Source organism: Struthio camelus, chromosome 2 (assembly GCF_040807025.1).
Source record: "Struthio camelus isolate bStrCam1 chromosome 2, bStrCam1.hap1, whole genome shotgun sequence".
In the NCBI taxonomy this organism is placed as follows: Eukaryota; Metazoa; Chordata; class Aves; order Struthioniformes; family Struthionidae; genus Struthio; species Struthio camelus.
Genome location: NC_090943.1, coordinates 100,205,804 through 100,221,980, shown reverse-complemented (window position 1 = coordinate 100,221,980; position 16,177 = coordinate 100,205,804). Strand labels below are relative to the sequence as shown.

The 16,177-nt window shown below is 41.6% G+C and overlaps 1 protein-coding gene across 6 annotated transcripts in view; it reads left to right on the top strand.

The window, feature by feature from the left end:
• The window catches only part of PHACTR1 (phosphatase and actin regulator 1), a 344,608-nt gene that overhangs the window by 264,150 nt on the left and 64,281 nt on the right, over positions 1 to 16,177 (top strand). For 5 of the 6 annotated variants that reach the window (XM_068931821.1, XM_068931822.1, XM_068931820.1 and 2 more), the window contains 3 exons: positions 2,171 to 2,251; positions 10,436 to 10,621; positions 11,649 to 11,855. In XM_068931821.1, the coding sequence (XP_068787922.1) occupies positions 2,171 to 2,251; positions 10,436 to 10,621; positions 11,649 to 11,855 (474 nt within the window). The remainder of the gene's footprint in view (positions 1 to 2,170; positions 2,252 to 10,435; positions 10,622 to 11,648; positions 11,856 to 16,177) is intronic. The other variant, XM_068931824.1, reaches the window with a different exon arrangement.

Sequence of the window (16,177 nt, the reverse complement as noted above, 5' to 3'; positions counted from 1 at the left end):
TTTGTCTCTCGGTTAACCTGCGTATGGTAAACGAAAGGCCAACGTGTTATATGGAAATCTATCTATCCATGCAAAGCTTAAGGTTTATTCCTGTGGCCATGTGGTTGGATTTGTATATAAAATGTGGAACTGTTACTTAGCTATTTAAGGTAAAGTATTGAAGTAGCAATATTTACCTGTGACCTTTTTTGTGAACAGTGCTGCTGCCTACAAGAAGAAGCCGTTACTTTGCTGCTGTTTCATCCGACTTGATTTCCTTATGAACAACACATTCAGCCAGACCGAACGCTGTTCACTATTTACACTAATGGAAATTACAGCTTCTCAGAGCTATTGCGCAAGGCCAAATTACTCTTTAAAGCCAGGGAGGGTCTTAACAATTTCTTTGGCGAGAGAGAGCTCAAGAGTTAACGGTAGCTTGCTTAGGTTTTTTGAAGGGGGCAAGGGGGGCTATTTTTACAGAAGACGGTGAAAAGCTTTAAGTGCCATACCGGACACAAGGCCACCTAGACTCAAGTAAAACGTAGACTGGGGAACAGTCTGCAAAGTGGCTCTGGATTCAGACTGCGGTGTCTTTCAAAAAAGCATATTAGAAACTCTGAAATCTAAGTTTCATTAAAAGTCTGCGAGGCGCCTAATACACTTCTTCAAAATGGGGCTAAGGCATTTTTGAAAAATGCTGTGCCTGTTAACAGCAAAGGCTGCTATGTTAAGGGCCATGGAAATAAAACTGTACAATGTGACTGGCTAACAGGTTTGAGGCCTTTTCCCTCAGCAAAGAGACCGACCGTTAAAATCCTAAATTGAACCTGAAGCTCAGAGATTGTATCCAGGCAAAAGCGTGTTTTTTGTTAGCAGCTGACTGGAGCTGTTGGCGTTCGCCGTCCTGAGGAATGCCTGCTCCCAACTGGCTTTCAAAATGGGCAGGCATAAATTTAGCCCATGAAGAAGAGCTCTGCTTGTAGCAGAGTTAGGCTGGCCTTGCGCATGCTAAGCAGGGTGTATCTGACAGCAAGCAGGTTGTGATGAATGCAGTGTGTCTGTACAGAGGTGGCTCATTCACCAAGTATCTTGTACCCCAAGGGGAAGCGCGGGCACGCAGCGGTGCCAGAAACGGCGCCATTCACATGTTTTCAGTGAAGGAGAAAGCATTTTGGAGCCTCTTTTGCTTTAAAAGTGCCTTGGGCAGGCTGGACTTCCTAAGTCCCAGGCCGTCTGTGTGTGTGCGCACGCTGCGCCTGATGGGGAGCATATGGCCAAAGCGATTTGCCCTAGACTCTGCCTCTTTTTTGGCAGGCACAGGCTTGTTTCGCACAGAGCACGCACGGTCACAGCCGCTCCGGCACATCACTTTTTGTGCCCCTCACTTGCTGTCTTTCACATATTGGCCTGAATGCCTGTCGTTTGTGGTGTTTTGGTTAATTGGACGTTGTTTTAATTACTGTGGAACTGCACAAACGGGGAATTTCTGTCTGTCGTTTTGCCGCTCCAGTGACCGCCGTCTCCAGGCAGCCAGTACAGGACTCGGGCAGTTCGGACCTGGTGTAAATTACAGTGGCCCTCGTGGACTTTCCCTCACTCACCTCATCGCCTTTCTTTGGGGAAACATCCCACAGGGAGGAGAAGACTCTGTTAAACCGATATTTTTTGCACTGTCCCAAACATCTTGCTCTGCTCTCACAGATTTTAGTGACAAACAGCCATTGCCTTCAGGCCCAAAGGAGGTACCGGTTGTCTTCTGTGGCATGGAGGCAATTTGAGACCACGTCTTTCAAGAGCAGTAATCTTTCACGTCCCCTTCTTTCTTACCTTTCCTTCTCTAGCTTGTACATTAACTACTTTTTCTCCTTTCACTGTCTCTCATTCTCCACAGAAATTCTTGGGTCACGTGTGCAAATTAAGCAGTAGGAATACAGACATACACTCACATAGGTCAGTCTATATCCCTTTGCATAGGTAACAGCCATGCTACCACAGCAAGCAGAACTGTATGGAAGGCCAATAGCCTTTATTTTCAGACCCTAATTTACTACTGAGGGTAATAAGAGAAAAAAGAAATTTATACTTTAAAAAGGTTTTTTTTTAATGCTTTAAAAGGCATGCAGCCTTTTAAAAATGATCATTTCCTTTTTTTTTTTCATTTTTATTGACCCTTTTCCTTTGATTACAGCTTTGGAAAGAAAGATATCAATGAGGCAAAGCAGAGAGGAGCTTATAAAACGAGGAGTGCTGAAGGAAATCTTTGATAAAGGTAAGCATTCTTATTTTCACAGCATTAAATTGGCATTCCATATAGTTTTATGGCCACATCGTACATTATAGTAACATTAGGAACTTGTTGTACATTTCTGAATTGCAAGACCATACAGAATAAGGTCTCTAAACATCTCCCTTGGTTTTACTTTGGGTTGACCCTCACATTTGGGTAAATAGGATAGTTACCTAGTAAACAAAACTGAAAGCTGAACAGAAGCATAAAGCAGTAGAAAAGCTGAACAGAAGCATAAAGCAGTAGAAATATAAATGAAAGCAATGTGCAGTAGTCGCTGCAAAAAAAGCAAATCTTCCAGACTGAGGGAAAATTGAATGGGTTGCTATCTGCCTTTGCTATCATTCTTCTAGTTGAGTCACTGTGGGATTAACTACTGTGGAAAAGGGACATGTTTTAAAAGATTAGATACTGTGATGAGCACAGAACACATTCCCTTGAAACAGCTCAAAGCCCATAATAAAGATTTCTTGTTCAGGATAAATAATTGGTTGAGTTGCTAATATATTATTTATGCAAAACATCATTGTTTTACATCTGTAAAGCAATAAATATTTGACATGTGTCAATCTTTACCACAGCTTTTATTTATTTTGCAGCTTCTTTTGTCAATAACTACGGCAACGAACTCAGCAAACTGTGTAAAGATATGCCAGACTTGTCTTTTAAGTTCAGTAGAACTTAGGCGTGTGCATAAATGCATCATTAATTCAAAGTCTAAAAGTCTTTAACAACACAGGTACAAAACCTGTTAGAAGTCAAAAGAAGTTATGAACTTGCACAGACTGTAGAAGTAGAGCGTGCCTCATAAAGTCTTGACCCTTTAAATCTGCTACATGCTTTTTTGGTCTAGCTCATTGAGAGAGGAGCTCACCAAAACTATTTAATTTTTTAATTGAAAAAAAAATTAAGAAACATTGCAAAACCAAATAAATCTGCTGCTTGGCATTATATTGTATTTTTTTTTTGCCCCTTGCATATTTTAGATATGCCTCTTACTCCTTTATGTCTAACACTACTTGTGCTCTCACTATGGCTTTCTACCTTTGGAGGCATGGAAAGGTGCAGCAAAGGTGCAGCTTCACAGTGGAAACAACTACTGGCAAAAGATTTGCCATTCTTTTTCTCACTGCTTCAGATATTACATGTTCTCGACTGTGACTTGTACCAAACGCACAGCCATGAAATAGGCATCCCTGTGGTGGATGACAGACAGCACAGGCTGTCACACCCATGTATGTCACTGCCCAGGGGAGCCCCAGAGGTAGCTGGCAGCTCAGCCGTCTCTGTAGGTACCAGAGTCCCCTGTGGCACTCTGAAGCCGGCCTTGTCCCATGGGAGCGCCACCTCCATCCGGAGTGCGACCTCCGGCATCCTGGCCTTGTGTCCCAAAGGGATCTGCTTCCGACCCATCCCTATGCACACATAAAGGCAGCATGGAGCAAAATCCCTCCCAGGCAGCCCTTCCCTGCCCTTCGTCATGAAGGCTGGGGAAATTTTCCAATACTAAAGTGCTGCAGACTTGTCCCAGAGAATGAACTGCTGATGACTGCACTGTGTGCACGGGTGGAATTGGTGAGCATGGCAGAGCTCAGGGATATCTAAGGTTCGCACAGTCTGCTTCCTGACCCTTTTTGTTTGGCTGTGATCCTCTTTCCCAGCAATTCTCAGCAATTCGCTTTTTGAAATGTTAACCTTTTTATAGATTCCTAAGTTGATCTTTTATTTTTTTCTCCAAAATGAAGCAGTGGGTCTCAAATAAAAGCACTATATTTTCATTTTACAGAAAGTCTTTTGAGAGCATAGTGTGGGATTTGACTAAAAAGACTGAACAGTTGCCTGAACAGAGCTTTCTAATATCTCAGCTGATGAATTCATTCTCTATTTTCAATTTTATTTTCACGTGAAGAAAGGACATTGAGGAAGAAAAACAAGCGCAGTCTACATCTAAACAACGTGACAGGATTGGGGTGTTTTTAGTCATAAGATCTTTCAGGTCAGGGACCCTGCCAGAAGGCTACTGCTGATCCCTTCTAACCTGCCCACTCTGATTTCCATCACTTTTGGAAATCTGTAAGCATAAGACTAAGAAATAAAAATCTGTGGTATTCAAACTTCTCAAGGATTTCAGCTAGGTGCTTGTTTTCTTGGCTGCTTGCATCCTCCACCTGTCAAATAATGCTGTAGTTTATAATCTTCTGTGTCACCTTGTGAAGTAGATGCTAAGTTGTCTGTAGATCCTCATCTAAAAAAAACTTCTAAAAATCCGTTCCTTCTTTGTACTTATTTTTCGTCTTTTCATATCAGAAAGAGCTGGCCTGGTATACTTCCTTCTTCTCCCTATTTCCAGTGCAAAAAGCAAAGACATTGGGCTTTATTATTGTCAAGTGCCACTAAAAGGAAAACTATGACCCAAAGCAGTTGGACTTCTTATCCCCACATTATTTCTGCTGATTGCAAAAACAGGAAGGTAAGAATTGGAACCCCTCCTCGAAAAAAAGAAGTAGGGCAGAAGAGAAAGTGCTGGTACACAAGTAGTGATGATGTACCTTTGGCAAGATGTACCTAAGGCAAGATTTCTAGAACAAAAGGAGAACTTCATTGGACCAGCTGGCATAATAATCCAAGAGTAGTTCTGATAAGGGGTATTATATCTCACAGCAAACGTTAATTGGAAATAACATTTTCCATGTATTTCTCGTTGTTAAGTAACTTTCCTCTAATCCTACAAGGAAACATAGTAGACATTAACTCTTCATGGAAGAAGGCTTTATTTGATGAGGGTAGCACCTCCCATGCCAAGAGGCATCTTGCACAGAAAATATGTGGAGGCGTAATGTTAAATCTGTGTCTATCTTTTGTAAGAGGAGGACAAAGTAAACAGAATCAGTGCATGAGTGAGTAATTTTGCCTTCTCCTTTCTTAAAAAATTGTTCCAAATCAAAGTAAAATTAATATGGACAGATAGACCCCAACCCAAAAGTTCTGGGGCTGCAGTGTGCATAGTACTGTTTTTATATTATCCATGATGAAATAAAAAAAGGCTAGAGAGCTAGTTCCTGCTCCATGTTTAAAATGACATGTTTGCTTCAGTGTTTGCTGACTTCTCAGATGACTTTATGTTGTCCAGCAAGTGAAAGTTAGCAGAGCACTGTAAGTCACAGTGTTCACACATGGGAGAGTCACTGAAGTCCAGCTGCTATATTTGGGAAACAAGGAACACTTTTATCACCTCCCATTGCTTAAACTATTCAAGTGAAACCACTACAGACTGAGCTGCAGAGAACGCACTTCTTGCCAGACTAGTGGCCTAATAAGTTTCTGCTATTTTCTTTTTCAAGGGTTCTGTGACTTGAGTCTTATGAAAATATAAGCAACGGTTATATTTTTTGCAAATAGTACTTTTGGAAAAATAGTATGTTGAAAAAGTATCTGATTAGATGCCTGCTATTCTGATAATTTGTGGGCAGGCAATGTGAATAGGTTAAAAACATAACTTCCATCTGCAATGCAGAACGTACCATAGCACTTTGAAGAACTCACACTTCTCCTAATCATTGACCGTACATCTTTAAATTATTTCTCCAGCTACGTGCATAGATGTGATTCTCCTCCACTGTCTTGCAGTCTGTGTGAGGAGCTGCAAAATGCTATCAAATACAATTCTTCCAATGGTATAAATTTATACCCCCCCTTTCTCTCACACTGCTTGGGTAGAGAGTTGCTTGACAGGTAACTAGAGATCCATTCCTATATATCCAAGAGGCAGACGCATCTACAGAGTGTTGTTGATCCTTCTACAGAATGGTCCTCTTTAAGTGACGGTCAATATATACTCACATTCTTATTATTCCTCAGCTTCTTATGTAGTTTTAGCTGAAAGTAAAGATGCCTTCTTGAGCAACCACATTTGCATTTCACTGTGTGAACTCCCCCAGGAGCTGGGTTGAAGTCAACAAATATGACTCTAACTTATTAGTTAGGCACATTTCAAAAGTTTTTGTTTGGGTAAGCATCCAAAATATCAGCACTTAGATGAACCGCTTTGTTTTCCACATGAAAAGCAAGCTGCAACCATACCAAAAGCATCTGTCTTGAGAGCTGTTCACTTTTCGGTGGTACTGGTCGTAGAACTAAACCTAATCATAATATTTTTATGCCTTTTCTTTTATTTGAACATAGATGAGATGATAGTAAGAAATTTCTGAATATGAGTGTGCTGATTGCTTGCTTCAGAGATGATGACACAATGGTTCTTCAAGGAAGCATGGACAGTCTTTACCTGTATGAACTCGGTATTTTTCTATTGTCTATCTAATCAAAATGAGGGTTTAGGCCCAAGTTTCAGGTTGCATCCTTAAATCCTATCAGGATTTGGAAATGTTTGGTGAGTAATGTACTCGCAGAGCGGAAATGCTGCACTTCTGTGCTAGGGCAGGTTGTGGTGCATAGGGCAGGTAGGTGGGCATCTGTTTGGTGCAAAGCAAAGTAATGCAGTGAGGAAGAAGGCATGGTAGCCACCAGGGAACCAGTTGTGCTGCAGCACAATGCTATGCCGTAGTGCTTTGAACTCCTCCAGAAGCAGGGAAGATATCCATAGGCCAGCCTGTCTGAAAGTCCACAGGACACCACAAAACCGGGGGTTCTGCTTAGAGACTGAAATAATGAAAAAGCCTGGCTGCTGTGCTAACATAGCCGCCGGGGCTAGGAAACAGCCCTGGGCACGTCTTCACCACGTTCAAGAGCGCTCTGTTTCCCATCCCTCAGCCCATGAGGGCTATGGCAGAGAAGCACATGGGTGTGTCCTGCCTTTCCTATCCTTTGCCAGTGAGAATATTTGCTTGGACATTACATGAGAACAAGTGGATACTGAGGGGGACAACCCAAAGTGAGAACTGAGAATTCTCCTTATAATTTTGATTTCCTTAGCCATTTGCCTATGGGAGGAGCACGTGAGCTTCTTCAAACGTACAAGAAGTTTCCTACTCCAAGATGTTCGGAGTCAAAGGACACAGTTAGGGGGTAGGCAGAGCTCTAAGGGCTCTAAGGAACAGGGCTCTAAGGAACAACAAAAGGGCTGGTTTGTGCCAGTCAACATAATACATTTGCGGGCTGCTCCACAGGAGTGAATTTTCAGAAAGTACCTGAAAGTGGAAATGGCAAGCACTTAGCAAATGAGTTGAGAAGTACAAACCATGCTTAGGGGCCACGTCTTTTGAACGTCTACTCGTCACCTACTCATTTCTGGGCTTTCCTGCCATGCTGTTGTTTTCACATGCTAAGGTGAATCAAAAGTGTCTAGGTAGTGCCTTCTGCATTAAGGAGTTTCCTCTCAAGTTCTTTTTCTTTAATGAGTTTAGGTATGCTGTGCCTCCTGATTAACAGAACAACAACCTTCAAGTGCTCCCCTTGTTGCAGAGTTCAAGTTATTCTCTTTAGTCCCATCCAGATCAAGCTGATGCACACTCAGCCTGCATTGTCAAAGCTCATACAATTAGGGAAAGTCATTCTCTGTGAAGCAACAGCAGGCTTTATGAAAACATAGCAAAGGATTTAGTAAACGTGAGAACAAAATATTATGTATATATATATTATCATTATGCCAAAATTAACTTTAAAGTCATACTCAGTTCCTGAAGACTAATCAATTTATCTATATATAATGCATAACTGCATTACTAGGATCCTTTTCATTTGTATTTCAGCTAACCAGAATAGCTTTTGTAGCTTAAAAATAATAAGTAACTTCGTTGTCAAGCATGCCTCTGAGCCAGGATTAATTCACGCTAAGAGATTCTTCACTCTACAAGTGATGACTGTATCCACATCTTTGATTTGTTTGCTGTGCTCTAGCAGCTCCTTACGTTGCTCTTCTTTAAATAAGATCAGATTTAGGGTACATAATTCAGTCATGGTTGTGTGTCATGTCTGATGATTTCAGTCGAATCCAAGGATGAGTTTTCGAATCTAAATGAAGATTAGAGCTATTCAGAGGGAAGATTAAAAGAGGTTATACTGTCCGTACAGAGAGCTATTGTGCCTATTATTATGACAAAAAGTAAAAAAAATTTATCTCACATTTTACTATTTTGCAATAATACACTTTCAACAGAGTATGTGAATGCTATCTTCTTAAGTCATACTGGGTATACCTTGAGAAGTGCAAAGCTGTTTAAGATAGTAAGATTTGAAGGTGCTCAGCATCTTGGGATTGGCATCCCACTTCATTAAAAATGTGTAGATATCCCTCAAACAAATCAATGTTACTGATTTTATCATGCATACTTCTTGTTTGCTCTCAGTTATGGTCAAATTTTGCCCCATATTGAATTACCAGATAGTGCGACTTTCATTCAGGGCAACTGTAAGAGACAGTTATGCTCTTTCCTGAAACCAGGTGATTGAGACAAAAGCAGCCTCTATCCCAAATTGAGGTAAAGGTGTGTGCTTACAGAACAGAGACAGAGCAATCACAGGGATACAGATTCTCCACCAAAAGAGTTAACTCAAAGAACATTCAGCTTAATATTCGCTGAACTGTTGTTTGATTTTTGCTGTCTAGGGAAACACAGTGGTTTGCATCGAACGACCACAGCAGTTAGAATGAGGCTGCGCTGTTAAGAATTGCCTGAGACCTTCAACTTTGATTAATGTTGCCACCTTTTGCCAGCTCAGTTGATTGCTGTGAAAGCTGCAGTTCGCATTTCAGTCTATTACGATAGAACTGTGTACCATAACAGCTCTCTAGTTGTCCAAAAACCCTCCAACAAAAACAAGAGAGTCAAGACCTTGATATTTCTAATAATTCCGAATTAAATGGAAGACCATCTTCTCTCATTGTAAAGGAGCTTTAGAAGGCAGAAATAGAATAGTTATCAGCTAATGTACCTTCAGACTTTCTAATTGCCTTGTCCTGAGGCCTAAGTGAGACATAAATTTTTTGTCTTTTCAGTATTGTTTTCCAAAGTGTTATGCACAGCTAAGCCCCGTGAGAGGAAAATATTCACTGACTTGAATGATGTATATCTCTGGTACATTGAGCAGTAACATGGCTAATTACAGATGCCCAAAAATCAAGAGCCAGATCCTGAAATCCTGAGTTTGGCTTCAAAAAATAATCTAAATGCATAATAAAGGCTCTCTTTATTTGCCTGCTGGTTTTTAACCTTAATGGTCACATTCCAGTTATATTTTCAGGCTCCTATCCACAACCATAAGGGCTGAACACTTTGTTTTATAAAACTGTAATTGAGATATCCATGTAGTCATTGCCTCTAGGTACCAGAGTGCTGTGCATAACAAGCTTTGAGATAAAAATCATGAGGGCTGACACGATGGAGAATGATATGAGCTCTCCCTTCTGTTCCTGATTATTTCTAATGTGAAGTAGTGTTTGATAGGAAAGAAACTAACAGTTACCATTACAGAAATTTTTTGCTCAGATAGAAGAGATTTGTTCAGGATTTTACAGACAGACTTTCTAAATGGAATCTGCTATATACTAATCGGAAGACCTTATACCAGTTGATTATGAACATTATTCTCTCCCCTTACTTAAACTCTTGGTCATGCTGGGAGCTGTAATGGTTTTGCTGGTGTCTGAAATAGGGATATTCTTCTGTGACTTTTCTTATGTCTCATAGCATAAAAATTGGTGTAAGGGAAGAGAATAACTCAGATGTTCCATGGCTTCAGTTCCAGCCTGTTCTCCTTCCTGATTTCCCAACTTTAGCTAAAGGCTAGGGCAAATAGATTTTGTGGTTCTATGAGATGGAGGAGGATCAGGAATCTTTCAATTAGATCATGGATCATAATGACTATGCTAGGATAAGCCAAAGATTAATACAGGTTTTTGGCAGTTCTTTCTAAAGTCTTGATAACCCTTTTAAAGGAAGTGAAATGCTGTCAGACTTCTGTGATACTGTTGTGGACAGAACATCACAATCAGGCATCTCTAGAAATTGCTCTGCATAACTTCTCTTATTGAGGTATGAACTACACAGTTTTTATCCTTATCACTGCATCTTCTGTACATAGATATGTGCTCTCAGTTCAGGTTCCTGGTTCACAAGCAACCTAAGAAAGATAGTAGATTTCATCTTAAAATCTTGGTACATCTTATTTATGTCTTCTGTTGTCCTTGTGCTTTCCTCCAAATACGAACAGATGGGGAACTTTCCATACCAAATGAAGAAGGAGCTTTGGAGAATGGGCAGCCTCTGGGCTCCGGGCAAGTGCTGAGCTCCAGCCAGGTATCCCTGCCAGCCCTAGCAGAACTGGAGTCAGGTTCAGCATCTGGGGAACCCTGCTCATATGAGGTGCTCCCAACCACAGAGATCATGGATGGGGCAGGTAATGTCTTGTTTTCATTACAATGTAGATATTTTATGCTATTTGAAACAAGTTTTTAACCTCTAACATTTGATGTCTATCCTTGAGAAATCCGTGTTGAAGACCAGGGTCTTCGGATGGAAAAGGAGATGACAGCATACAAATTACCATTGGATGCTCCACAAGAAATTTTGACTGCCTCTGCATAGAAATCACGTCCAGGCCCAGGGAATAAGGCGAAGTCCCTGCATTTTGTGAACATTTCAGAACAGATTTCTATGCTGTTACTTCTCAGCTATGCCAACGAGTTCTAGAGCAGGGTGCTGACAATATTTTTAAAGCCTCGGGTACAAAAGCATGCCTTTACCTACTGCACAGTACACAACTTCCAGTAGCTAACACAGCTGGCTAGCTGCGCTACCCGAGGCAGGGCTCCCTGCCTGTCGCCTGCAGGCAGTGCAGAGAGGGAAGGGCACTGCTCTCAGCAATAATGCTAATCGTCTAGGTTAGCTTCTGTTCCGCATCTCTTAAAGCTGGAGTTGTGGAGGAGGGTCCAGTGAGGAAAAACGAAGAGAATTGACGGGTCGGTGCTCATCCACGATCCTGCACAGCTGTGCACGCAGCCTCTAGGAAATGGAATAAACCCCGTGAGGTGCTGTCACAGTTATGGAAGGATAAATTTAGAGACCACTTGCTAATATATCTGTTACTGAGCAAACTGTGGTGACAGACAGTCTGAGCTGTGACATTTTAAGGCTCTTGATTTGTGTTCAAGATGTGGGAATACATCCCAGCCTGGCATAAGGGAACTGAGTTCTGTCAGAGGTAATGGGAAATCCAGTCTGTTGTGTAGATGTGTGTTACTTTCTCTCTCCCTTTTTCTCTCTTTCTTTCTCTCCTTTTTTCTATGTTTTATGAAGTTTGAGTGAAATCTATTAGTCGTTTTTAATCTGTATTGCTGCGCTGCTTTTCGTGTCTTACTATGGCTGTATCCGCTGCTGCTTTGCTTGTAACGTTGTTGCGTCTATGATGTGGTTGTGTCCTCCAGTGTCTGAAGAGAGCCCCACATCCAATGAGCCTGGCGTCCTCCTGTCCCAAGATCCTACAGCTAAACCAGTCCTGCTACTTCCCCCCAAAAAATCTGCTGCTTTCCCTGGAGACCATGAGGACACCCCAGTGAAACAGTTGTCCCTCCTCAAACAGCCCCCTGCCCTGCCTCCTAAACCTATTGCCAGGATTGCCAGCCACTTAACTGGTAAGTAGGTGTTCCCGGACCCTCAGCACCACCGTTTCCCTTATAGGAAAAATCTGCCCTTATAGCAAGGTTCTCAGTGTCCTTCTTCTGTAAAGCTGTTTGCACTTGTCATTGTGTGTACTGATAACGTATATGTGTTGTACCTAGGGCAGGTATTTTGTTGTACTATATTTGTTGTACCTAGGGCAAAGCATTTTCATCCTCTACCTTCATCAAGGTTGCTTCAAGGGGCTTCTCCTCGCAATGGTAGTTGCCTGATACTGCCACTGCATTTCCTAACCCTCCTCACTCTTTCTCATCAAGATGTGCCATCCCTGAAAAAAACTGCAGGATGTGCTTTGATTTGAAAGGAGACATCGGGAGACTACTAGAATATCTTTAACGACATTTAGTAAGAAGAGAGAAGTGAGTTGGAGGGGGGAGAATTTGGCTCATTTATTTTGCTCTTTGTTGCTTCTCCACAGGTCCCCCTGCACACAAGCAACGTCCTTCCATATGTTTCTCTTTTACTGATCCTTACATAGGCCGTTCTGTCTCATGGCTTCTTGCCTTTCTGCTTCCCTGCTTCTACTGCCTGCTAACCTGCTCCCTCTTTCCACCCCTTCTCTGGGTGTGCTCCACGCAGTGTGTGCCCCATCACCCTGCTGATGATGGGCAGCTCCACTTCCCCTCGTGACCGGGATTTTGGCATCCCTGAGGAATGCTGCAGTTTCTCTCTCACTCTGTGGCAGCTAGCAGTAGTAGGCAATACAGACTCCTTGTTCTCATCCAGCAATTTTTTACAAGTGTCCAGGCTCCTCTTTGGGATTCAAAGCTCTAGATACCTGTGGAAGGATGACTGGTGAGTCTCCTCTCTCCAGTCTGTCACCAAGGCCACTGAAGCAAAGGATGATTGCATTTGCGCAGACCAAAAAGGGTTCCCTAAATACTTTGTCTGCATCTTTTGAGCAGTCTACTTGTAATTACAGCTGCTGCCCAGGAGGCAGCACCTCACACTCCCAAGTTCAAGAGTAGGTGTGGTGCAGCTCTGACTGTACTGGGGCAGCTCACACTCTGGGTTGCTCTTCTGGTGTTAATGCTGCCCTGGTTTCTTCAGCACTGATGTGAGAGCTGTTCAGTCTACATTAGTACGTGCTAGATATTATTATTTTCCTATCAGTTAATACCTGTCTCAGTTAAGATATAACTTAACTTAAGATCAGGAAAGCATTAAGAAAGTTCATTAAGAAAGCATATGTCCTGGTTTTCTCTCATATCTCTAGATAGTCTTTTCATGTTTCTGTTTAGATGGCCACAGATTTTTGTTCTGTGTAGGTTTGTTCATTTTATGTGAAAAATCTCTTTACTTTCTTGCCTGCCAAAATCTACACATAACAGTTTTGGGGGTTTTTTTGTTTGTTTTTTTTTTGCCTTATACTACAAAGCAAATGGGCAGTTCTGCAGCCTGGAAAAGCAGGCAGCAGTATTACTGGCTTCAGGTGGGGACAATGCCAGCTTCCTATGAGCTCCCATAACCCTCTGTCCAAGTTACAAGAGGCTGCTCAGAGATGAAATCACGGCAGAGAAAACACAAAAAATTGGAATAGAATAGGAAAAAATACCCTGTAGTACTTAGTGGCCATCATTCACAAGCCTTCCTTTTGTGTGAGATAGCAAAAAAATCAAAGGATGGATGCTTCTGGTGTTTGTTTGCAGCCCAAATATATATGTGAAGTGGAATTGGTCTCAAGCTGCCAGCATAAATCCATTGTTTGAAAGTGATGACTTTCCAATGAAAATGAAACAGAAGTGTGACTTTTCTTACTTTGGGATAGGCTTTAATGGTCTCTCATCTGGTCCTAAAGAGACTCTTGCATTTGCATATACACAAACTCTTGTACATGCATGCATACAATCCTCAGGAAAAAAGATCAGATATTCAGATTTAGCCATGAAACCCTAATCTAGTTGTTGGTTGTTTCTGGTAGCTCTGAAAGCCTCATTTATACATACCTTTATAAATAAAAGCATTCAGCTTATTGTTAAGGGCCCCTTTATTTCGGTGGTCCAGGGGTATATATTTATTGCTCAGTGCCTTGTGTTCTCCACTGGTAATTATATTAGCCTTGTATAATCTTTGGAAACGAGCAGTGAATCCTAATGAAGCAGCCTCGTCAGTGCGAAGTAGAATTAATGCTGTTCTTTTACTAATTGCTCCAGAGACATCCTCAGCTTGTATGTGAGAAAACAAGTAAAACCAGAATTCTGGTGTTCAAGAGGAAGATTTTTGTGTTCTCATTGCACATTTCCATTTTCTACTGAAGATTTTATGAGAAGGTTGAAGGATGAATTAAGGCATACCGAGCATGACTAAAGGAGAGTGACAGTGGTAAATGATCTGGTAGATCTGTGCAAGAGACTGTGAGAGATGTGATCTTGTGATGGGTTCAGGTACACATCTGAATGGGAGGATGCAGAAGTGCCTCTGAACTTCAGTCTTATTTAAGATATATATATATATATATATATATATATCTTTGTATGTATGTGTATGTGTACATATAGATATGTATTTAATAGAAGTATATTTATTTTGTACAAATATAACTGAAAACATAATATTATAAAATCACTGTAAGCATAGTCAGGAGAGAAAAAAAAAAGAGAGAAATATTTTAAATGAAAAAAGTTGTGGAAAGAAAAACTTCCTTTGAGTCTGATCAACTTCTTGCTGAGAACTTATCCCAAAGTTGTTCAATATAGGCATAAAGACTGACCTGAGGAGTTTGCCAAAAGACTTAAAGCAGGTTGTAGAAATGGAAAAGAAAGAATCCTCACCTCTGAAAGCGTTTGAGAACCATCTCAAACATTTATCTGCCTGTGCCGAGGCAAAGATTGGCCCTTTCCTCAGTAAGAAACACACATAAAAGAGTAGGCCCAAAATAAACAAGTAAGAGGAAATTTAATTTTGGGGAGAATGAGTAAGGAAAAATGAATTTTAAAGATGACAGGAAGAGAGAATTGCCTCTAGCAAGCATAAATCACATAACCTTGGCATGTTCTTTTCAAGGCTCTGGTACTATGGGGATAGGACAGTACAGACACATGAACAGAGCCAAGAACAGACTGCAAAGCAGCCACTGGGAGTGATGCCACTGCTGCTGCAGAAGTGTGCTTGATAGCTTTGTCCCTCACCCTCTCCCCTGGTCTTGATGAAGCTGCCACCATGAGGAACTTCCCTATCATAGGTATGCGGCATACAGAAATACCTTCCAGGCTTTCTCTAGCTTTTCCCTTGTTGGAGTAAAGCAACATGTCTCTCTTAATGACTAAGTGATTTCTTCATAGCACAAAACAGGCAGACCTAGGTGAAAAATACGATTCTTAGCTGTTCTGATAAAGTTGATTCACTGCTCTGCATTTCTTCTTGGCCGGTTATCTGCTGGTCATCTTTCTACTGGTTTTCAAATACTATTATTAGACAACCTTTATGGACAGAGTTTCTTTCATCCTTTAATTTGCCAGGATCCACACACAGGCATTTAAGGGCAACAGTTGCTGCCCCCTTATTTGGTAGAAACGGAAAGAGGAACTGAATAATCATCTGGGACCAAATTTAGTGAAACCACTGGGCTTAAGTCCCCAAATTATCATAAAACCTTTAATGGCCAAAAGTGGCAAGAAGACTGGTCAAATCTTACTTAATAGACTGCTCTTCCCCAGCAGTGGAGAGGAGTACCTAGCACACAGAAGTAGCAGGAAATCTTCTCATCTTTAAAGCCTCAGGGCTATGTGGGGAGTTCGTGCAGAGCTGTGCTTTTCAAGGCTAAGCACGCTTTGCCTAGGTTCTCCAAACTCAACCTCAACCTCAGATGCACACATGGTGCAGAAGAACAGCAAAGGATTTCAGAGTCTTGTTGGGAACAACTTTTCTTCCACTGGTAGCATAGGAAACTTAGTCAGCTCTTCCACTAGCCCAGGATTCCTAGGCACGCCCCCTTCCTCCATGCAGTAGTTGTGCAGCGGCAGGATTTGAGGATTTTAATGAGCAATTCTAGGAGCCCTTCTGGAGCAGTATTTGCTGCTGTACATTCAGAACTTCCTAGCACCCCATCTTCAACATGTACTTACCACACTCAGTGGCTGGAAAGTGCCGGAACTGGTGTGCATGCTGACGCTCCCGTATAACACAAACACTTCAGAAGTGCCACATACGATCAGGCTTTCTGTGCAGTGACTGAAAGTGTATTTGTCTCCCCCAGACTGAAAAGGAAATATGGCAACTCTACGCATAGCAAAATGATTTATATGGAAGACGTAAGGGCTAACCTGCTGGTCGTACA